The sequence below is a fragment of the Drosophila mauritiana genome, chromosome 3R, assembly GCF_004382145.1.
Source record: "Drosophila mauritiana strain mau12 chromosome 3R, ASM438214v1, whole genome shotgun sequence".
NCBI classification, from domain to species: Eukaryota; Metazoa; Arthropoda; class Insecta; order Diptera; family Drosophilidae; genus Drosophila; species Drosophila mauritiana.
Genome location: NC_046670.1, coordinates 21,713,526 through 21,729,484, shown reverse-complemented (window position 1 = coordinate 21,729,484; position 15,959 = coordinate 21,713,526). Strand labels below are relative to the sequence as shown.

Below are 15,959 nucleotides of genomic sequence, written 5' to 3'. Positions count from 1 at the left end.
GAATGGCAAAGCCTGATCTTCCTTTCCCATGTACGAAAGAAACCACAATTGACAGATAGTTTGATTGAATTCTTGCCTTTGAAGTATAAATAAATAAATAAGCAATCTAGGGCTAATTTGGCATTTCTAGATACTGTCCGCTGCCGCCACCGTGGTCACCTCTTCCTCCTTTTTAGTGGGTTCCGATCTGGTAGGTGCCTTCTCCGGCCGAGCCTTTAGATCCTGCTTTAGCCAAGCATTGTTGAAGTTCTTGATCGGAGTGGGCACCTCACCCGTGGGCGCCACATCCATATTGACGGCTGGCGGTTGTGGAAGTGGTGGCTCCTCGCTGGCCTTGTTGTAGATCACCCAGTTGTCTGGTCTGTCCGGTTTGGTCAGTACGGTAATTGGTGCGAACGCCACACTGGCCAGTTGCTTTAGCTTCTGCGCCTTTAGCCGCGCCTCTGTGTGCTCATTCGCGTCCACGTAGTCGTCCTTGGTCTCGTCCGCAAGGATGCCGTTGGCCAACTGCTTCCCTAGGCTGTCCGGAAAAACGGTCACCTTGCTGTTCGTCACACTCCGGCTGGAGGTGGACAGCATGGGCTTGGGCACCTCAGTCACGTAGCTTGTCCGCGTCTTGTTCTCCAGCATGGGCATTACGTAGTTGTCGTCCAGTGAGTTCACGTTGTGTTCGGTCGAGTTGTGGGTCGCGTCTCGCATCAATTGTGGTCGCATGTAGCCGTCCTGGTCGAACTTCTTGGTGGTCAATTCGTTGAGGTCCGTCTCCTTTCGGGTCTCCGTCTTGTCCAGGTCATTGCTGGGCATGTCTTCGTCGTATACGTAATCGGTGTCGTCATCAGGTTGGTGGCTCTCGTCCGTGGTCAGGTTGGAAAGCGTTCTGCTGACATAGTCGTAGTCCTGTAGGTACAGTTTGTGCTCCGTATGAGTCAGTTCGTTGCTGTTGTTGCCCACTTCCTTGAGTTCCGGTGTCCGTCCGTAGAATGTCTGTTGATGTGGTCTGTGGGCGGAACTTGATCCGGAAAATGGGCTGGGATTTCGGTCAGTGATCAGTTCTCTGTCATAGTACAGTTCGCTCTGGGCAGGAGCGTAGTCGGGTCTGTAAGAGGAACCTCCGCCCTGACTTGAAACCGGTCTTGGATAGGAGCTTACTACCGGACCCAAGTCCGGACTGGGACGTGGCCGTATGTTGAAGCTAAAAGTGCTGTCCGCACCATTGGCAGTGGCCACTCCGGAGATGCTGCCAAAGTGCCCCGCACTCACTGCGCTGCTGGAAGCATGCAGGAACCCTGATCCGGGATGGCCGCCAATCTGGGAACTGGTGGCCACCGGATACGAGTGCACCGAGGGCGGTCGCGGGGAGTATGAGACAGATGGACCCCCAGTCAGTATGTGCGAGTTACTGATCGGACTGTGAACCACATTGTTCTCGAACTGGGCTGGCTCCTTGTGGCTCTGCGAGATCGGAGATGGAGTCGTGGGCATGGGTCGTCGAATCCCCAAGGGATTGAAACTGTTCGTGGCGAAGGTCAGAAAGTTCTGGAAGATGTTCGGTGCCCGCGTTGTGGTCCGTCGGTCGTCGTTGTCGTTCAGATAAATGATGGTCGGTGGCTTCGTCCTCACTCCCTGGTTACTGATCTCCGCAATCGGTTGATGGTAGCCATAGCTGGGCAATGGAATTGGTGTGGTACTGGCGTAGTCCATGTAGTGTGGTGCGTAGTTCGAGTTGTAGTACGGTTTGTTGGCAGTCGTGTACTCCGCGTAGTCAGAAGTCGAAGGTCGTGATGCGGGATTCTTGTTCGTCTGTCGTATGTTGATCTCAATCTCGTACTGGTCGGCGTTCGGTCCGTTGACCACCACCTTTTGGGGTCTCTCGTAGAGCGGTCTGTTCTGGTACTGTCTCAATTCCACGGCCCTTTTGGTTGGCTTACTAACCTTAGGTGCCTTGGTCTGTCGCGTGGAGCGTTCCAAGCTCGCGGTGGAGCTGGTTTGGATGTCCCTTGGGGTAACGGTACGGTTGCGTTGGACGTGCAATAGTCTAGAGTCTGCTGTCTTGTCCGGGTTCTTTCCCGCTGGATGAGGTTCCATCATTCGGGCGTCACGTCTTTTAGTTTCCGGTTCGTCAGTGGACTTTTCCATGGGTTCGATGGTAGTGTTCTTTTTGGTCTGTTCTGTTTCTGTTGTCTTCGAGTCATTTCTGTTTTGGTTTAAGTCCGTCTTGGTCAGTTTTGATGGATCATCCTTGCTAGACCTCACTTCCACTACTTCCTCCATGTCCACCACATCGTCTGCGTCCTCGTGAAACTCGTCGTCTTCGTCTGTCAAACTTTCTGGTTCTGTCTCCTCAGCCGTGGCATTACCTCCGGAGCTTCGTAGCTCTACGGGCACATTGTTGATGATCACCCTTCTTTTGGGTCCCGATCCCTCTGGTCTTCTCACATTTACTCTCTTGATGTTTAAAGTGATTTTGGGGGACTTGTCAAGCTTGTTGTTGACACCACCCACCGGTTTTCTAGTGGTCTGTTGTCGGTTGTTGGTACTGTTCTTTTTGGTCACCGTCTTGCGTCTCAGGTCAAGTTTGTCACTAACTTTGGTCGAGTTTCCGTTGGTGGGTCGATGGAAGCCGCTGACGGACGAGGGACTAACCTCCACCTGTGGCTTGATGGGTTTCACTCGGTTGGAGAAGCCCGCCTTGTCCTCCTTTATGACCTGAACCGATCCCAACTCGGGTTGCCCAATGGTGAAGACCTGTTCGGGCACCTGTTGATTGTGGAAGGGATCCTGCTCCAACCACGGACTCAGATCGATGGGACTTAGACTGCCCACCCCACAGGTCTGTCGCTCGTTGTCCTCGAACTCCGCTGGAATGAAGATGTGGGGCTGGAGGGTGCCACCACCCACCGTGCGGCAGAGAACTTGGGCCAAGGACACGCGGCGCAAGGAGTGCAGTTGGGCGGGCGTGAAGGAGCTCTCGAAGCCACCATTCTCGTACCAAAAGCGGTCACCCCGCCTGGAGTTACTGAACTGCTGGGCGATGATGCAGGCGAAGGTGGGACCCACCAGGCCACCCACCACAGGACGCTCCGCGATTCCGCCCACAAACAGATCGATGTCATGGACGCTGCGATAGGCGTGGCCAATGCGCTTGGCGGACTCCGGACCCACTACGTTGGCTGAAATGGAAACGAGAAGGTGAGCACTTTAAAGATGAACTTGGTCACAACTTACCGAAGTCGTCCCAACTGAGAATGGGACTTAGACCACAGGGCACTCGCCAAGCGCTATACGGAGCAATGCCATGATCCCTGCCTCGTTGTATGTTGATGGCAGCCAGGTCCAGGCCGAATGGAAAGCCAGGTGTTTGGAACAGGTGATTGGTCAGCTCGGGGGTGATGAACTCATCCCTCTTCAGAGCCCTTTGCGAGGCCAAGCCACGTATAAGACGATGCAGTGAGCCCGCCGAACCAATGTCACCTCGCTGGAACTCCTCATGCAGGCTGACATCTTTTAGAGGATATCCAAAGTTAATAACAAATATCTCAAGTGGCTTAATCCAGCTCCAGACTCACTGTTATTAATCACATTGTGATGACGATCGCAGCGGGTGTAGGAGTTCTGGACCAGCGAGTGGCCAAAACGGAAGGCGGCAGCTGCAAAGGCGTTGGCCACCGTGGGATTGACCTTTGAACTGTAACGTTCGTAGTAGCCCGAGGGCATCAGCTCCAGGTCGAAGAGCTTGACCACCTCCCTGCCCAGAATGACGGGCAGGAACTCGCGGAAGGTGATGTGCTGGAACATGGCGCCCACAATCCTGCGCGTTTCTTGGTATACCTTCTCGTCGCTCCAGTGGGGATTCAGTTCGCTCAGCTCCATGGCAATCCGATTGTGTTCGCCCACCCAGACGTGGTGCATGGCCAGCAATCCCGGCTGCTCACCACTGCGTCCATCTCCGGAACGAATGCACTTGGTGGCAATCGCTCCGCGTTGGCACACATCCTCGGCGGGATCACCGCGCCCATAGACGAGCAGCCCGTGCCGGAAAACTCTCGCATTGTCCGAGGACTTGGCGCTGTTCGAGTAAATGGGCGAGGCGTCGATGTAGGAGGTCACCTGGTTGGTCTGCTCCCGCCAGGACAGCACACAGTCGCGTCGCTGGGCAGGAGCCGAGCGCAGGAACTCCAGGCAGCGCACCTTAAGCGGCGCCAGCCAAGGATCGTCCAGTGGCACTTTGATGGGAAAGCAGGCGGGATGGAAGTCCTTGCCGCCACAGCAACTGGGTATGGAACCATTGATGGAACTGTCGTAATACGAAACATCATATATGTTATCAATATACATTTCATATTATTCCATAGTTTCCACTTACCGCGGCTGAGCCGTTGAGGTCATGTCGTGGTCTAGCATCTGACCCCACTGGGCGATCATCAGGGTGAGCGGTGCGTCTCCCTCCCGCGCTCCATGCACCAGAAGGCTGACGAATCGCGACGAGGACAAGGTGCTGCCATCGGCGGAACTCCGGACCGTGTCCACACCATCGCCGTACTCCGGCGGCAGGAAGCGGTTGAAGGGCATCTGGGCGGCTCCCCATCTCGGCCGGCGTTTGTTGTTGCAGGTGCCGTCGTGGGTGCGGTACCGCTCCGAGGCGGGCATGCAGGGCGGCGGATCCCGCGGCGGACAGAGTCCCTCCAAGGCGGTCCGGCGCAGCGAGATTCGCTGCGTGTGCGACTGGCGGGCCAGCTCATCGATGTGCTGGAAGCTGTCGAGTAAAGAGATCGAGGCGAATGATGCAGACGGAGTCAGTGGGCAGTGGGATGACGGTGCCAGGACCTCCCGGCACCATCATCCCGCCACCAGGTGAGGAGCACACGACATGGCTGCGCTCAAATTTCGTGATCGAGTGCCGACTGCTCGAGCCGCTGGCTTCTATTTATAAAACGCTCGACTGCGTGGATGTTGGATGTTGGAAACGAGTTCGCCACTCGGCGGCTCGGTGGCTCCAACTGGGATCCACCAGCGAATTATAAGACCACTACCGTTGGAAAAACGCACAAGAAATCGGTGAGCAGCCGCTGGCTTTAATTTAACCGCTTTTGCTTTCCATTTGCCGCGTTTATTAGCAACTCTTTTTTCGTCAGTTTCCATTTCGTTTCAGTCCCGAGGGGTATAATCACTGGGTCATGGAACACACTCGCTCTGGGGTTTTATGGTTATAATGCGTGTTGATAACCAAGCAAAAGTGTGTGATATGGGATCTCTGTTATATGATTAAATGCTTCTGGCATTACTTTTAAAACGTGACTAACTTTATGGCGTATAGAAAAAGGGAATTTACCAAAAGCTTTCCAAACTTGTACAAATATTTTTTCATTCTGAATTTATTCTAAAATCTATATGTTCATACAAGCTAAAAATGTAAAACAACTCTTCGAATTTAGTGCATGTGACAAGTGTTTAGTTTAGTTAAATTTAGTTCATGCGGCAAAAGTTTAGTTAAGTTTAGTTCATGCGGCAACAGTTTAGTTAAGTTGGTGTAAAATTTAATTAGCTTGTAAAAGTTTCGGTAAGTTCTTAAAACCTATTCAAAGTACTACTTGTATTATACATATTAATTAAGCAGTTTTTGCGCAAATTAAAGTAATTTAACATTTCTGAGCTTGCCACCAATTGATCTTAGTTGAAAACGTGACATTTCTACTTTCTCTTGGCTGGATAACATGTGCTGGCCAACTCGACTTCCTGTCCGCCATATAATTTCCTGCGATCTTTCGATCAATCTTCTAGGAGTTTTCACTTTTCCACACACGAACATCCACGTTAATTAGCCATGATTGAATGCCATTTTCGATGATCGCCCAGGGGATGGATGCGCAAGTGTATAATCGTTTCGGCACGTTTTTCCAGTTTTCCCGCTTGTCAGCAGGTGAAAGTGGAAAAGCATATTTTTCCCAGGCTTTAGTGCGCATTGTCCGCCTGTCATTGCTGTGCACAATTTTCGTATCAAGCGGTGTTTTATTCGAAGAAAAGCCCATTAAAGGTGCAAGCGCCCTTTGCCTTGGGTTCACGCGGCGTATACGCAATCTCTACGCAAAGCGCAGCCGCAGCATTGGTTTTCATTATACACTTTTTTTTTGTATCTTTCGCTGGGTTCATTGCCCCCTGAGAGAGCAGTAAAAAAGCACAATACAAAACTTAAACTTTCGTATATCTTCGGGAAGCTTGAGGCCGAATTGGCTGGTAGAAAACGAAAGTCGCCTGTTGTTTGTGTTTCAGTTTTCGTTGTGTTTTTTTGTTTTTTGTCTTTTCATCGCCAGCAGTATCAGTTGTACCGCCGCTGCCTCAGTCGACGTCGCAGCCGCTGAAGCTTTGCCTTTCCCTGTTTCTTATTTGTATTGTTGTATCAGTATTGTCGTATTGATGTAATCAAATTGCGAATGCCAAATCTGATGCTGGCCAGATGTGCCAGGCGGTTATGTGTATACGCCATGTATGCACACACTGTGTGATATTTTTCTAACGCTGTCGCTTTCTTTGGCTTCTAATTTGGCTAAATGCTGCTTTTGGCACCATTAACGAGCCCCATCGGCAGCGATCATCATTTTCGGTCGTCGGTCGATGGACGGTTTTTTGTTGGTATTTAATTGAACCAAACATGTTGGCCATTTCGTAATTTGATTGTGGACATCGGAGTGGAGCAAAAGGCATTTTCCATTAATGGCCAACATCGTCATCAGCATCTTTTGTCTGGCAATTGTCTGTTTCTGGAGACGATGGCGTCTCGTGTCGCCTTGTCGCTCCATTGATTGCAATTACATAAATGCGATTTCGGGCATATTCGGCTTTGCATTCGACGCGGTCAGAGCTCATTGCACCTGAGTCGAAATCACCTGAGTAAATTGCCTTTTCAGCTGCCCCAGGTGAAAGTTCTCGGCCCGACGCGCTTTTCTGTGTGTGCGGAAAATCGCATGGGTTTTCACGGATTGTGAAAAGTGAAAATGCTGCCAGCGGAAAAACTGGAAAAACTGCAAGCAATCGTCGTTGGAAACGGAGATGGAAATGGAAATGTAGCTGGAGTCGGAGATGCTGGCGTCTGCCATTTCCGCTGCCCGGCTAAAAGAGGTCGTTTAACCCGGACCGCCTTTATTTACATTCACCCATCCCAAAACAGCATTCGAAAAATGAATACACAGGCGAAAAAATCGGATTCTCAGCTAAATATTCGCAAAAAAACTCAATACCTTTCCAATCACTTAGAAAGGTGTCTAAAAGTATGCTAGAAATGATATCATAGTTTCGTTTACCTTTGATAACTTTTTAAATATCTATACATAATTGAGATTTTTATACTTTAAGCTTAATACATAAATCTGTTAATTTGGGCAGTGAGTTTTCTTGCTCTGCACTTAATACGCACCGATATGGTATTGGATTTTGATTTTGGATCGGAATTAAAATTGGATTCGGCTTTGGTGTCTTGCTCTTGTCTGCCAATTATGCGGCATTTCAATGTCAAAGTGAAAGTTGACTCTTAGTCATGAGCAATCGCAGTTGGACTCCCATCGTTTTTGGCTACGATTCGGTATTTGCAGGGGGGCACTGGACGGCATCGGGGTGTCCACTTCCACTTCAGCCAACTTCCAGGCCATTCGGATCCCCAGCCCCGACTCATTAGCTCTGCCGGCTGTGGAGCTGCTGCCATGGATGCCGTAGAACTCGTTAATCAAGCGAGAAAGTTGCCGGTGGTAATTGTGGGCACTTGGGGGGGTGAGGCAGGGGCACTCGGGCGGCGGGCGGGGGTCCTCAACTCAACAAATATTGCTTACTTTTCTGCCTTTTGTCTTCACCACCATTTTTTGTTGCACACAAAGTTGTGGATATTTTTGCATTAGATTGCCCGGGGTCACAAACTCGAGAGTGGCCATGCCCACTTATTGCGGTCGATCGGGCGGCGAGGGGTGCTTTGATTTTTTTGTTAGAAAAGTTGGTTAAGCATTTTTCCACGAATCACTCTGCACAGCAATCAATCAATATTCGCTACATAACATTTGCAGATAACTATATTCAAAGAATAAGAAATCTAGTTCATTGTTTTTTCGCCTCGTATGGAGTGGCTTTTAAAATAATAAAATATTAAAAAAAATAAAGTTTATAAGCTAAAATTTTTAATAAGAAGGCTTGTGAAAATGATATAGCTAATAAAGCAAACATAAATAAAAAACTGTACTTCATAAGAACTACATTATTTAGATTCATAGGGTGAGTATAATAAGTTGACCTTAATGACCCCAACTACTTGACCCACCCTCGAGTCCACTTTGGTTTTTAATCACGCGCATTGGCTTTGCCAATAACTTTTTTCATATGTCATAGCCACATATTTGCGGCTGATGAACTTATGACCCGCCACAATCCACGTATCCATCCACATACACACCCAACCACAAGTACGTGGAACTTACTTTTTGCGGAAGGCCTTGGCTGCGGCGATGGTGGCATAGGCGGCCATCTCCCGTCGTTCCGAGTCCGTGGTGGGGGCATTGAAGCGGGACAGCATCGCGGCCGGATGGTTGTCCTGCAGGGTTTGGCCTTCCGGGGAATTCGAGGAGTTGATTCAAGGTTAGGCAAAAGTGGCACTGGAGAAGATGTACCCACCATTGCGCAGCATCTCCGGCTGAATCCGACCGTACAGCTCGGTCATGGCATCGAGACCCTGTCGCACACTCTGCTGCAAGGCCACATCCATCAAAGTGGGACGTCGCGAGCGTCCATTCCGCGTGCTCAGGAATGTCGCCTTCGCCTCCAGTTCCGGCTGCAGCTCCTCCTCCTGGTCCTGGTCGTGCAGCGGGATCAGCGGACGAGGCAGCTCCTTGGTGGGCGGCTTGCCGCTGGCATTCTCCAAGTGCACCAGCAGGAGCAGCAACGCCACCAGAAGTGATGGCTGCAACATTCCAGCGGCGACTTCTGGAATGGTTTATTCGCTGTCAAGTTCAGTGGGAGAAGAGGTGGCACAAGGAATCTCCAAGGAGGAGCAGCCCGTTGTCATTGGGCTTGGGGTACATAAGTCATACGTATTCTTCAGTCAGATTGTAGGCTCCACGGATTTTCATTTTTCAAAATATTCAAATTTAACTAGATGGCACTGAGTAGAATTCTTCTTAAATATTTTTCAAACACATAAATATTATGTTAAATAAATAATATAAATATTATGCCAAAACCGCAAATCGTAATATCTGCCCCAAGTGCAAAGGGTTGCAACAATAAATACTTAAGCTCGATAAGGGGTCAATTAAGCATAATTATCAATAAAGTTACGTCGCTTTGGGTCGCCAATATCAATATCAATATCTTTTTCGATTTCAGCGATGCGATTACATAAGCAATGGCAACAACTAACGAGTATAACAGCGAAAAAGTAATAAATAACAGCGAAAAGCTTGCTATTATTTAATTTCGACTTTTTAAGCTGCCCACAGCTAATTACAATAATAAAAAATGCACTTCAACTGCAACTTATTATCGCCTAACCGTTTTATTCTCTTTTTTCTGCGCTTTTTGTTGCAGTTCTCTTTTTGTGCAGTTTTGTTTATTTCATTTTGTTTTGGCCGAGTGACTTTCGAGATGGTATTTATTTGAATACGCTTTTCAGTCGACAGTTGATTGAGTTAATTGGGTTTTAAAATTATTTTATGTGGTGCCAAATTTTGAAGCAAATATAAGTATTTTTTAACAGCTGTGTATTTAAATAAGCGAAGGCCACGAAAAGCTTTAAATTCTCATTCATTTTTGCCAAATAACGCATTAAAAGTTAATAACTCTATTTATGTTATTTATTTGTTTAATTTGATTACTTTACTTATTTGGCTGCAATGCGGAGTACTTTATATGCTTCAATGACCGCATAACAGGCGTCAAGATTGCCAGTGGTCTATATGCAATAGGTATTTTATGGCCAGTAACTGCTCACTACCAACAATTTGTGCACTGTCCAATCAGTTTTTTAATGTACTGAGCAGATGGAGGAGTATTCAAAGGAGTGGGATGGTGCCCAATAGACTCTAAGCTACTTGGCACCACAAGTGCATAGATCTGCAATAATAAAGCTAGATTAATGCTATCTACATATATTGTTGTAAAGTTTATATCCAAGCACTGGCACATGAACACCGCATTTGATTTTCCAAAAATTATGCAATTAGTCTGAAGTCTTTGGGCTTGCATAAGTCCGTTTTTCTCTTCCTCGTTCAAGGGTCCGCGCCTCCAAAGCCACCTACATATAATATATAATATAATAATAGCCGCCAGGAAATCGCGGGCCTGGTGAAATTTTACAGACCACCGGCTTTGGCTGGTAACTTGGCTGTAACGCTCACTTAGCCAACTGTGGCACTCCGGCCATTAATAATAATCAATTTGTTGGATGATCTTTTGCGCAAAAACGGAAATTGATTTACCCCAAGTGCGGTGTGCGCAATTTGCAGTTCGTAATTGCCGTGATTAACACCTGCCGCAATTAGCCGGTAACTTTCACTGCTGGTTCTACGATTTGGTAGTTGATCTGTGATTTATTTTCCTGGAGGCGACTCCTGGCAAAGATCTAGGAAGTCGCAAGTCCGCCGCACAACACACACCGAAACGAAAACTTTTTCGCGTTTGTATCTGGGATCGTCGTAAACCGAACTAAATCGATTCTCACCTCACGGCTGCCATTAGAAGCCAAAGAAGCAAAGATGCCGAGCCGCAAAGCCCGAGACATGCCACAGCTTCACCAAAATGAAAAAAAAAAACTGAAAAAAAACCCACTTTGAGATAAAAAAGCACCAACGTCAACTCGAAAAAAAGAGTCTTCCAGGCTAGCGACCAGTTCTCCGCTGGCTTTCATTCACTGCCCGCCCGAGTAGTAGCTGTTTTTTTTTCCAGCTTTTTTCCAGCCTCAACACCCCGCTTCTACTCTTAAATATTTATTATTTATTTTCAACTTGCTGGCGCTTATCGCCGTCGCCTCTTTCCGTATTCAAATCGAAGCGAGAGAGATAAAATGCCTTGCGGCTGCATAAAGTTCCCATTAAAGCAGAAATATAAGAAATGTCTCACTATGCGATCCGATCGCCATTCATCTGGATCCACTGGTCACCCGACCAACCGTCCAACCGTCCAACCAGCTCCACATCCATCCCAGCCGGTTCATCAAAAGACGCCCAGCTGGATGCTTTGCTCAGCGGACCGCTGCCCCTTTTTACGGACCGCTCCGCCGGCTTATCGCCCGCCGCCATCGAACTGCTTTCAATTAGAAGAGAAAGTTCTTGCCACAAGCGCATGCAAGAAAAAGTGAAAAAGTCAGGCAGAGCGAAAGAGCAGGAAGCCGAAGCACACTCGAGAAGTAAAAAAAAAGAATAATCAACAAAGAAATGTTGTTACCGGCGGGCAAGAGGTGGCTTTTACTCTTAGCCACGTCGGGATCACATGGGTCAGCCGTAAAAATTGCACCTCGCGAATTAAGATGTGATGTATCAGCCCCAGCATGTGACAACAATAACAATTGCTATAGCTATAGCTATAGCTGCCGGCCCCAAGATGGAAATCGAGCAAACTATACTTATACCTATGGACTGGACCGAACGGAACCCAGCGAAAATAAACGCAGAATATGCATAGAAAACAAATGACATCAGCAATGCAAAATGTCTTAAAATAGAAGTGGGTATGGAAATAGTGCCGCTGGCAAAGAGTTTTGACATCGTTGGTCGTCGGGAGTCGAGTGCACTAGGGGATCTGGGTGATGTATGGCATAAATAGCAATGAACTAGGTATGATAGCAAAGCTCTATGTTAAGATCTAGTAAATTCCTTTTCCTTTCCTTTCCTTCACAAATATTTCAAATTCTTGAGCACACTCAGATGTTTTCAATATTTTCGAGCTCGTATGCGGACGTAACTCAAATTAGAGGGAATTTCCATTTGCGTGGGCATAGAAGTAAACACGCATCTTCAATTCTTATATGTACTTCCCGGAAAGAAAATTCAAAAACAATGAGTACTTCAAATAATATATGTTTTCCTAAAACCAGCCAACAATTTATTACTGATAGTTATAGCAAAGAACATACAGTAATTCCAAATTGTTTGTAATACTATTGAACTACCAAGATCCCGAGATTTCAAACCGCTTACTCACGAGCTTAAAATTCCCCCACACTTTTGACTAATGCCCGGATTCTCGCCGCTTCCCGAGTGCTTTTAGCTGCACTTACACGTAATGTTATCAGATCGAAATCGGTGATGAAATCGGCTGAGAATCGGGCTAAACCGTAGAGTTGGATCATCAACTGCGCCGCAGCTGCAGCAATTTGCCCGTAGACAGAGTCAAAGGTAAAATATAATGCAGAGGAGAGCACTCTAAATGGGCTCAATTAGCATTCCCTATTACCCATTCCCAATCCGACTGGCTAGTAATCCACATCCACATGGAGCGGTGCATTGGTGGGCGTTGCATTACGTATACGCCACGTAAATTAAGTATACGTAAGCAAATGTATTTGCTTGACAAGAGCCACGCACTTGGTCAATTGGATTCAATTGAACTGTGAGCGCCCTCCAAAATGGGGGATAAGAATGGAAACTAGAGAGGGAGTACAAAAAGCCGAATGACAGATACCTTTTTTTTAGTACATATTTTAATGACATTTTTAATTTTTCTCTTATAGAGAAGAAAACATAATTTCGATGGATTTAAAATGGGTTTGGAATACAAGAATGTATAATAAAATATATATTCCTTATCAGATACCGCAAATCAAACTATTATATTATAGATTGGCAATCAAATATCAAAATTCTCGGAAAAACAATAAAGTTTTATAATAGCCTGTAAATATGTATAGGCTTTCAAGGTTTGGAACTGTCTAGCACCCTGCGAAAGTGTATGCATAAAAAACCCCAAAAGCTCTGACTTTGAGCCCAAAGGGGGAGGCGTGGTGAGGGGGCGGCGTGGGCGTTAAGTGGAATCGGAATGGAACTGCTGTCCCAGCGGCGATGACGACAGCAGCGGCTCTTTGGGAGCCACAAGCTCGAGACTGGGTCACTGTTACGAGCGTAAGAAGCGGCGAGTGCCAGTGCGAGTATGTGTGTGAGTGGAAGTGTGAGTGTGTGGTCCGCTCACGCACACAGTGACAGGCGGACCCGGAGTGCTTCGTAATTAGAAGAGAGGGCGATAAAGAGTGCGAGACGGCGGCAGAATACGAAAAGAATCGCTGGAATAATAAAATAATACACGAGGTTGCCTTTGGCGCTGCCTTCTGGCCGTAGAGTTCGCTTTCGTTTCGCATATTTTACGTTTCCCCCTCGCTACCCATTGTAATTTATAATTTATTTGAATGTTGTGTATTTTTTTTGCTGCCCCTCTTATTTCTTACTTTCACACGCAGACGACCGACAGAAGAAAAGGGTTTGCCCCCAAAAACCCGCCCCACTCGACAATCTACAGTCCATTGTCGGGGTAATTGAAATCGCGGCAGTCGAAAAGTTTCTTCCATTTTCTGTTTTTATTAAAAGTTCGATTTTTATTCGCCTTTGTTGGGATTAGCTCTATAAATAGATGTACAAGTAGACATACAGTTTAATATTATTTCATAGGTATAATAAATATATTGTAGATGCTCCGCTCTCTAAACTAAATTCTCTCTTTCGAAACATTCGCCACTTACAGCGCTTCACTCTGCGATTAATCGCATTCCGCTGCCATTTTAGTACGAATCACTTGAGCAAACACCATCCACCCATTTGGGGGCACACTTTTGAGTTGCCTCTCCTCGTGCGGCACATACAATATGATTATTAGAGTAGTAACAATAGTATAGATGGTATTAAAGATTAAAGATTACGCATAGGCATAGTTATGTTTATATGGTTTACATGGTGTGGGGGTGTGTGTAGTGTGTGGGCTACGTGCCCTGCGTTTTGAGCTGCACCTGGAGGCACCTGGAGTTATCTGCAAGCATCCAGACTACTCGCTCGCAGCCCAAAAATCGCGGGGCTCGTGAACAACAAAACAAATTTAAACAACATTGTAAGATGAGTGAGTGTGTATGCGTGTGCACTTACAAAATAAAACAAACTTACAGCTAGGCGTGTGTTTTTTGTGTTTCGTGTATAGCTAAAGTATTGCACTATGTTGTGTGTGTATGTTTATAAATATGTATATGCAATAAACAATTTACATTGATTCATTGAGTTCTGCTGAAGCTTACAGGAGATGGAGAGAGTTAGAGATAGTGTGGCAGACAAAAAAAAATTGTGTGTATAAATATGTGATGTACTGGTTTTTACTTTTTTTGTTGTTTTCTGTTTTTTTGGATAGTAATTGTTGAGAAGGAATGTCGTAAACACAGATTGCCCTGTCCCCTGCCAACACTTTGAAGCCTCTAACGTGATCCGGGGATCACCCATTCGGGTCATACGAATCGAACTAGTTGGATTACCCATTGGAATCTTGGGAACTACGCGAATTTATTGCGATCACACTGAACTCGAATTCTTTGATCCTTGAAGTGGCGCGAACTCTTTGTGTCATATCCAAATCCAAATCTCCGTGTTATCCTTCCTCCGATCAGCCAGAGATCCCCCGCCGACAACCCACAGCACAGCACTCGACCGCTCCAGCGACCGTTCGTCCCGCCCCGTCCCGCCCTGCCCCCGTCCTCGCGCTGCCTCTCAGTTGCGCCTCTCGCCCGCTCGTGCCGCCTGCCGCTGCTGCTGCTGTTGCTGCTCCTTGTCGCGCAGCTCCTTGATGGCGCCCACCGTGCCGAACATCACCTTGGCCGTCAGCTGGGCGCGGGGCGGACCGCCGGACTTGCCGCTGGTGGCCGCCTCGCGGTCCAGAGATGCATTCGCATTGGCGTAGGCGTTCGTGTACGAGACGTAGTTGTTGTTGAGGTCGCGACCGCAGCTGCACTGATGCGACATGTTGCACGTGATGTGGATATTTTTGTTGTTGGTGGCTAGTCCGCTTTTATATATATTTATTGGGCGATTTTCGGCGTGGCGTGGCGTGTGGAGCAGTTGATCCGCTTGCGGTTGTTTGCCAATTGATCGCGCCTCGCAGTCGCTCACACTTTCACAGACTCACTAGAACTAATTTCGAAAAGCTGTGGTGTTGTTTTTGTGGCCAGGCCTCGCTCGGCAGAGGCAGCAGCAGCGGTGCCAGCGTCGACGCCGGCAGCGATGAGCAGAGAGAGAGCTGTCAAAACAAGAGAGCACTGCGATCAGCAGATGTTGAAACAGCGAGAGCTTGCTGTCGACGTCGCTGTTGCAGCGGCTGTGCTGCAGTGAAATGATAAATTTCTCTACACCGAAAAAAAGATAAAAGTCCAGCATATGTGTGTGGATTATTAGTAACAGGATCCATTGAAGCTTCCAAATATATATGTAAAATGTACTGATGTACTTTAAGGAATTTTGAATATGTTTGAGTTTATAAAGCATACCTTTTGGCGTCCTATAGCTGGATTTCTGGATTTCTGAGCTAGGGCCATCATACTTTCCCAATGGAGCTAAAGATAAAGTCCTCTATATTTACTATTAATTATAAAAGTTCAGATTGCTATAGTTTTTCCCAGTGTATCGTCTGCAGCTGATCGTGGCTCTCTCTGTGCAGCCGCTGCTTCTGCTTCTGCCTGTGCCGCAGTCGCAGTCGCTGCTTTTGGGAGAGCTTTCTTGATTGCAGCGAGGAGTGTTGTTGTGTTGTTTCTAATGCCCCTTCACTCTCCCCATCAACCATCCCCCACACAGCCCCCTCTCACCCGCTCTCAAATTGACGACGCTGCGCTTGTGTAATCTTTACGTCGTCTTTGTATGTATTTCTTTATTTTTGTCTTATTTCTCTTTCGGTGGAGGTTTGTTTTTGTTGTAGTTTTACTCATAACAATTTGCGAATTCCACAGGCACGCTCGCAACAACAATAACAACAAA

The 15,959-nt window shown here is 47.2% G+C and overlaps 3 protein-coding genes across 3 annotated transcripts; all 3 read right to left on the bottom strand.

Moving 5' to 3' along the window:
* Positions 1-48: 48 nt before the first annotated feature.
* On the bottom strand, positions 49-4,831 carry LOC117145454. Its single transcript, XM_033311123.1, has 4 exons — positions 4,364-4,831; positions 3,567-4,294; positions 3,226-3,501; positions 49-3,170 (listed from the first exon to the last, which is right to left on the bottom strand). Exons 1-4 carry the CDS (start codon positions 4,645-4,647, stop codon positions 127-129), a joined length of 4,332 nt encoding a protein of 1,443 aa, XP_033167014.1. The 5' UTR covers positions 4,648-4,831; the 3' UTR covers positions 49-126.
* A 3,560-nt stretch (positions 4,832-8,391) lies between these two features.
* LOC117145458 lies at positions 8,392-10,760 on the bottom strand. The gene is made up of 3 exons (XM_033311129.1): positions 10,449-10,760; positions 8,647-8,955; positions 8,392-8,580 (listed from the first exon to the last, which is right to left on the bottom strand). Exons 2-3 carry the CDS (start codon positions 8,939-8,941, stop codon positions 8,450-8,452), a joined length of 426 nt encoding a protein of 141 aa, XP_033167020.1. The 5' UTR covers positions 8,942-8,955; positions 10,449-10,760; the 3' UTR covers positions 8,392-8,449.
* Positions 10,761-13,530: 2,770 nt separating this feature from the next.
* Positions 13,531-15,140, bottom strand: LOC117145459. The gene has a single exon (XM_033311130.1). It carries the CDS (start codon positions 14,952-14,954, stop codon positions 14,703-14,705), a length of 252 nt encoding a protein of 83 aa, XP_033167021.1. The 5' UTR covers positions 14,955-15,140; the 3' UTR covers positions 13,531-14,702.
* Positions 15,141-15,959: the final 819 nt, after the last annotated feature.

Bases quoted from the DNA above. Each gene is read 5' to 3' on its own strand.
- LOC117145454 (XM_033311123.1), bottom strand. From the start codon at position 4,647: ATGCCCGCCTCGGAGCGGTACCGCACCCACGACGGCACCTGCAACAAC. The intron at 4,295-4,363 runs GTAAGTGGAAAC...GTATTACGACAG, and splicing joins ACCTCAACGGCTCAGCCGCG to TTCCATCAATGGTTCCATAC. The intron at 3,502-3,566 runs GTGAGTCTGGAG...ATCCTCTAAAAG, and splicing joins TCACAATGTGATTAATAACA to ATGTCAGCCTGCATGAGGAG.
- LOC117145458 (XM_033311129.1), bottom strand. From the start codon at position 8,941: ATGTTGCAGCCATCACTTCTGGTGGCGTTGCTGCTCCTGCTGGTGCAC. The intron at 8,581-8,646 runs GTGGGTACATCT...ATTCCCCGGAAG, and splicing joins GCCGGAGATGCTGCGCAATG to GCCAAACCCTGCAGGACAAC.
- LOC117145459 (XM_033311130.1), bottom strand. From the start codon at position 14,954: ATGTCGCATCAGTGCAGCTGCGGTCGCGACCTCAACAACAACTACGTC.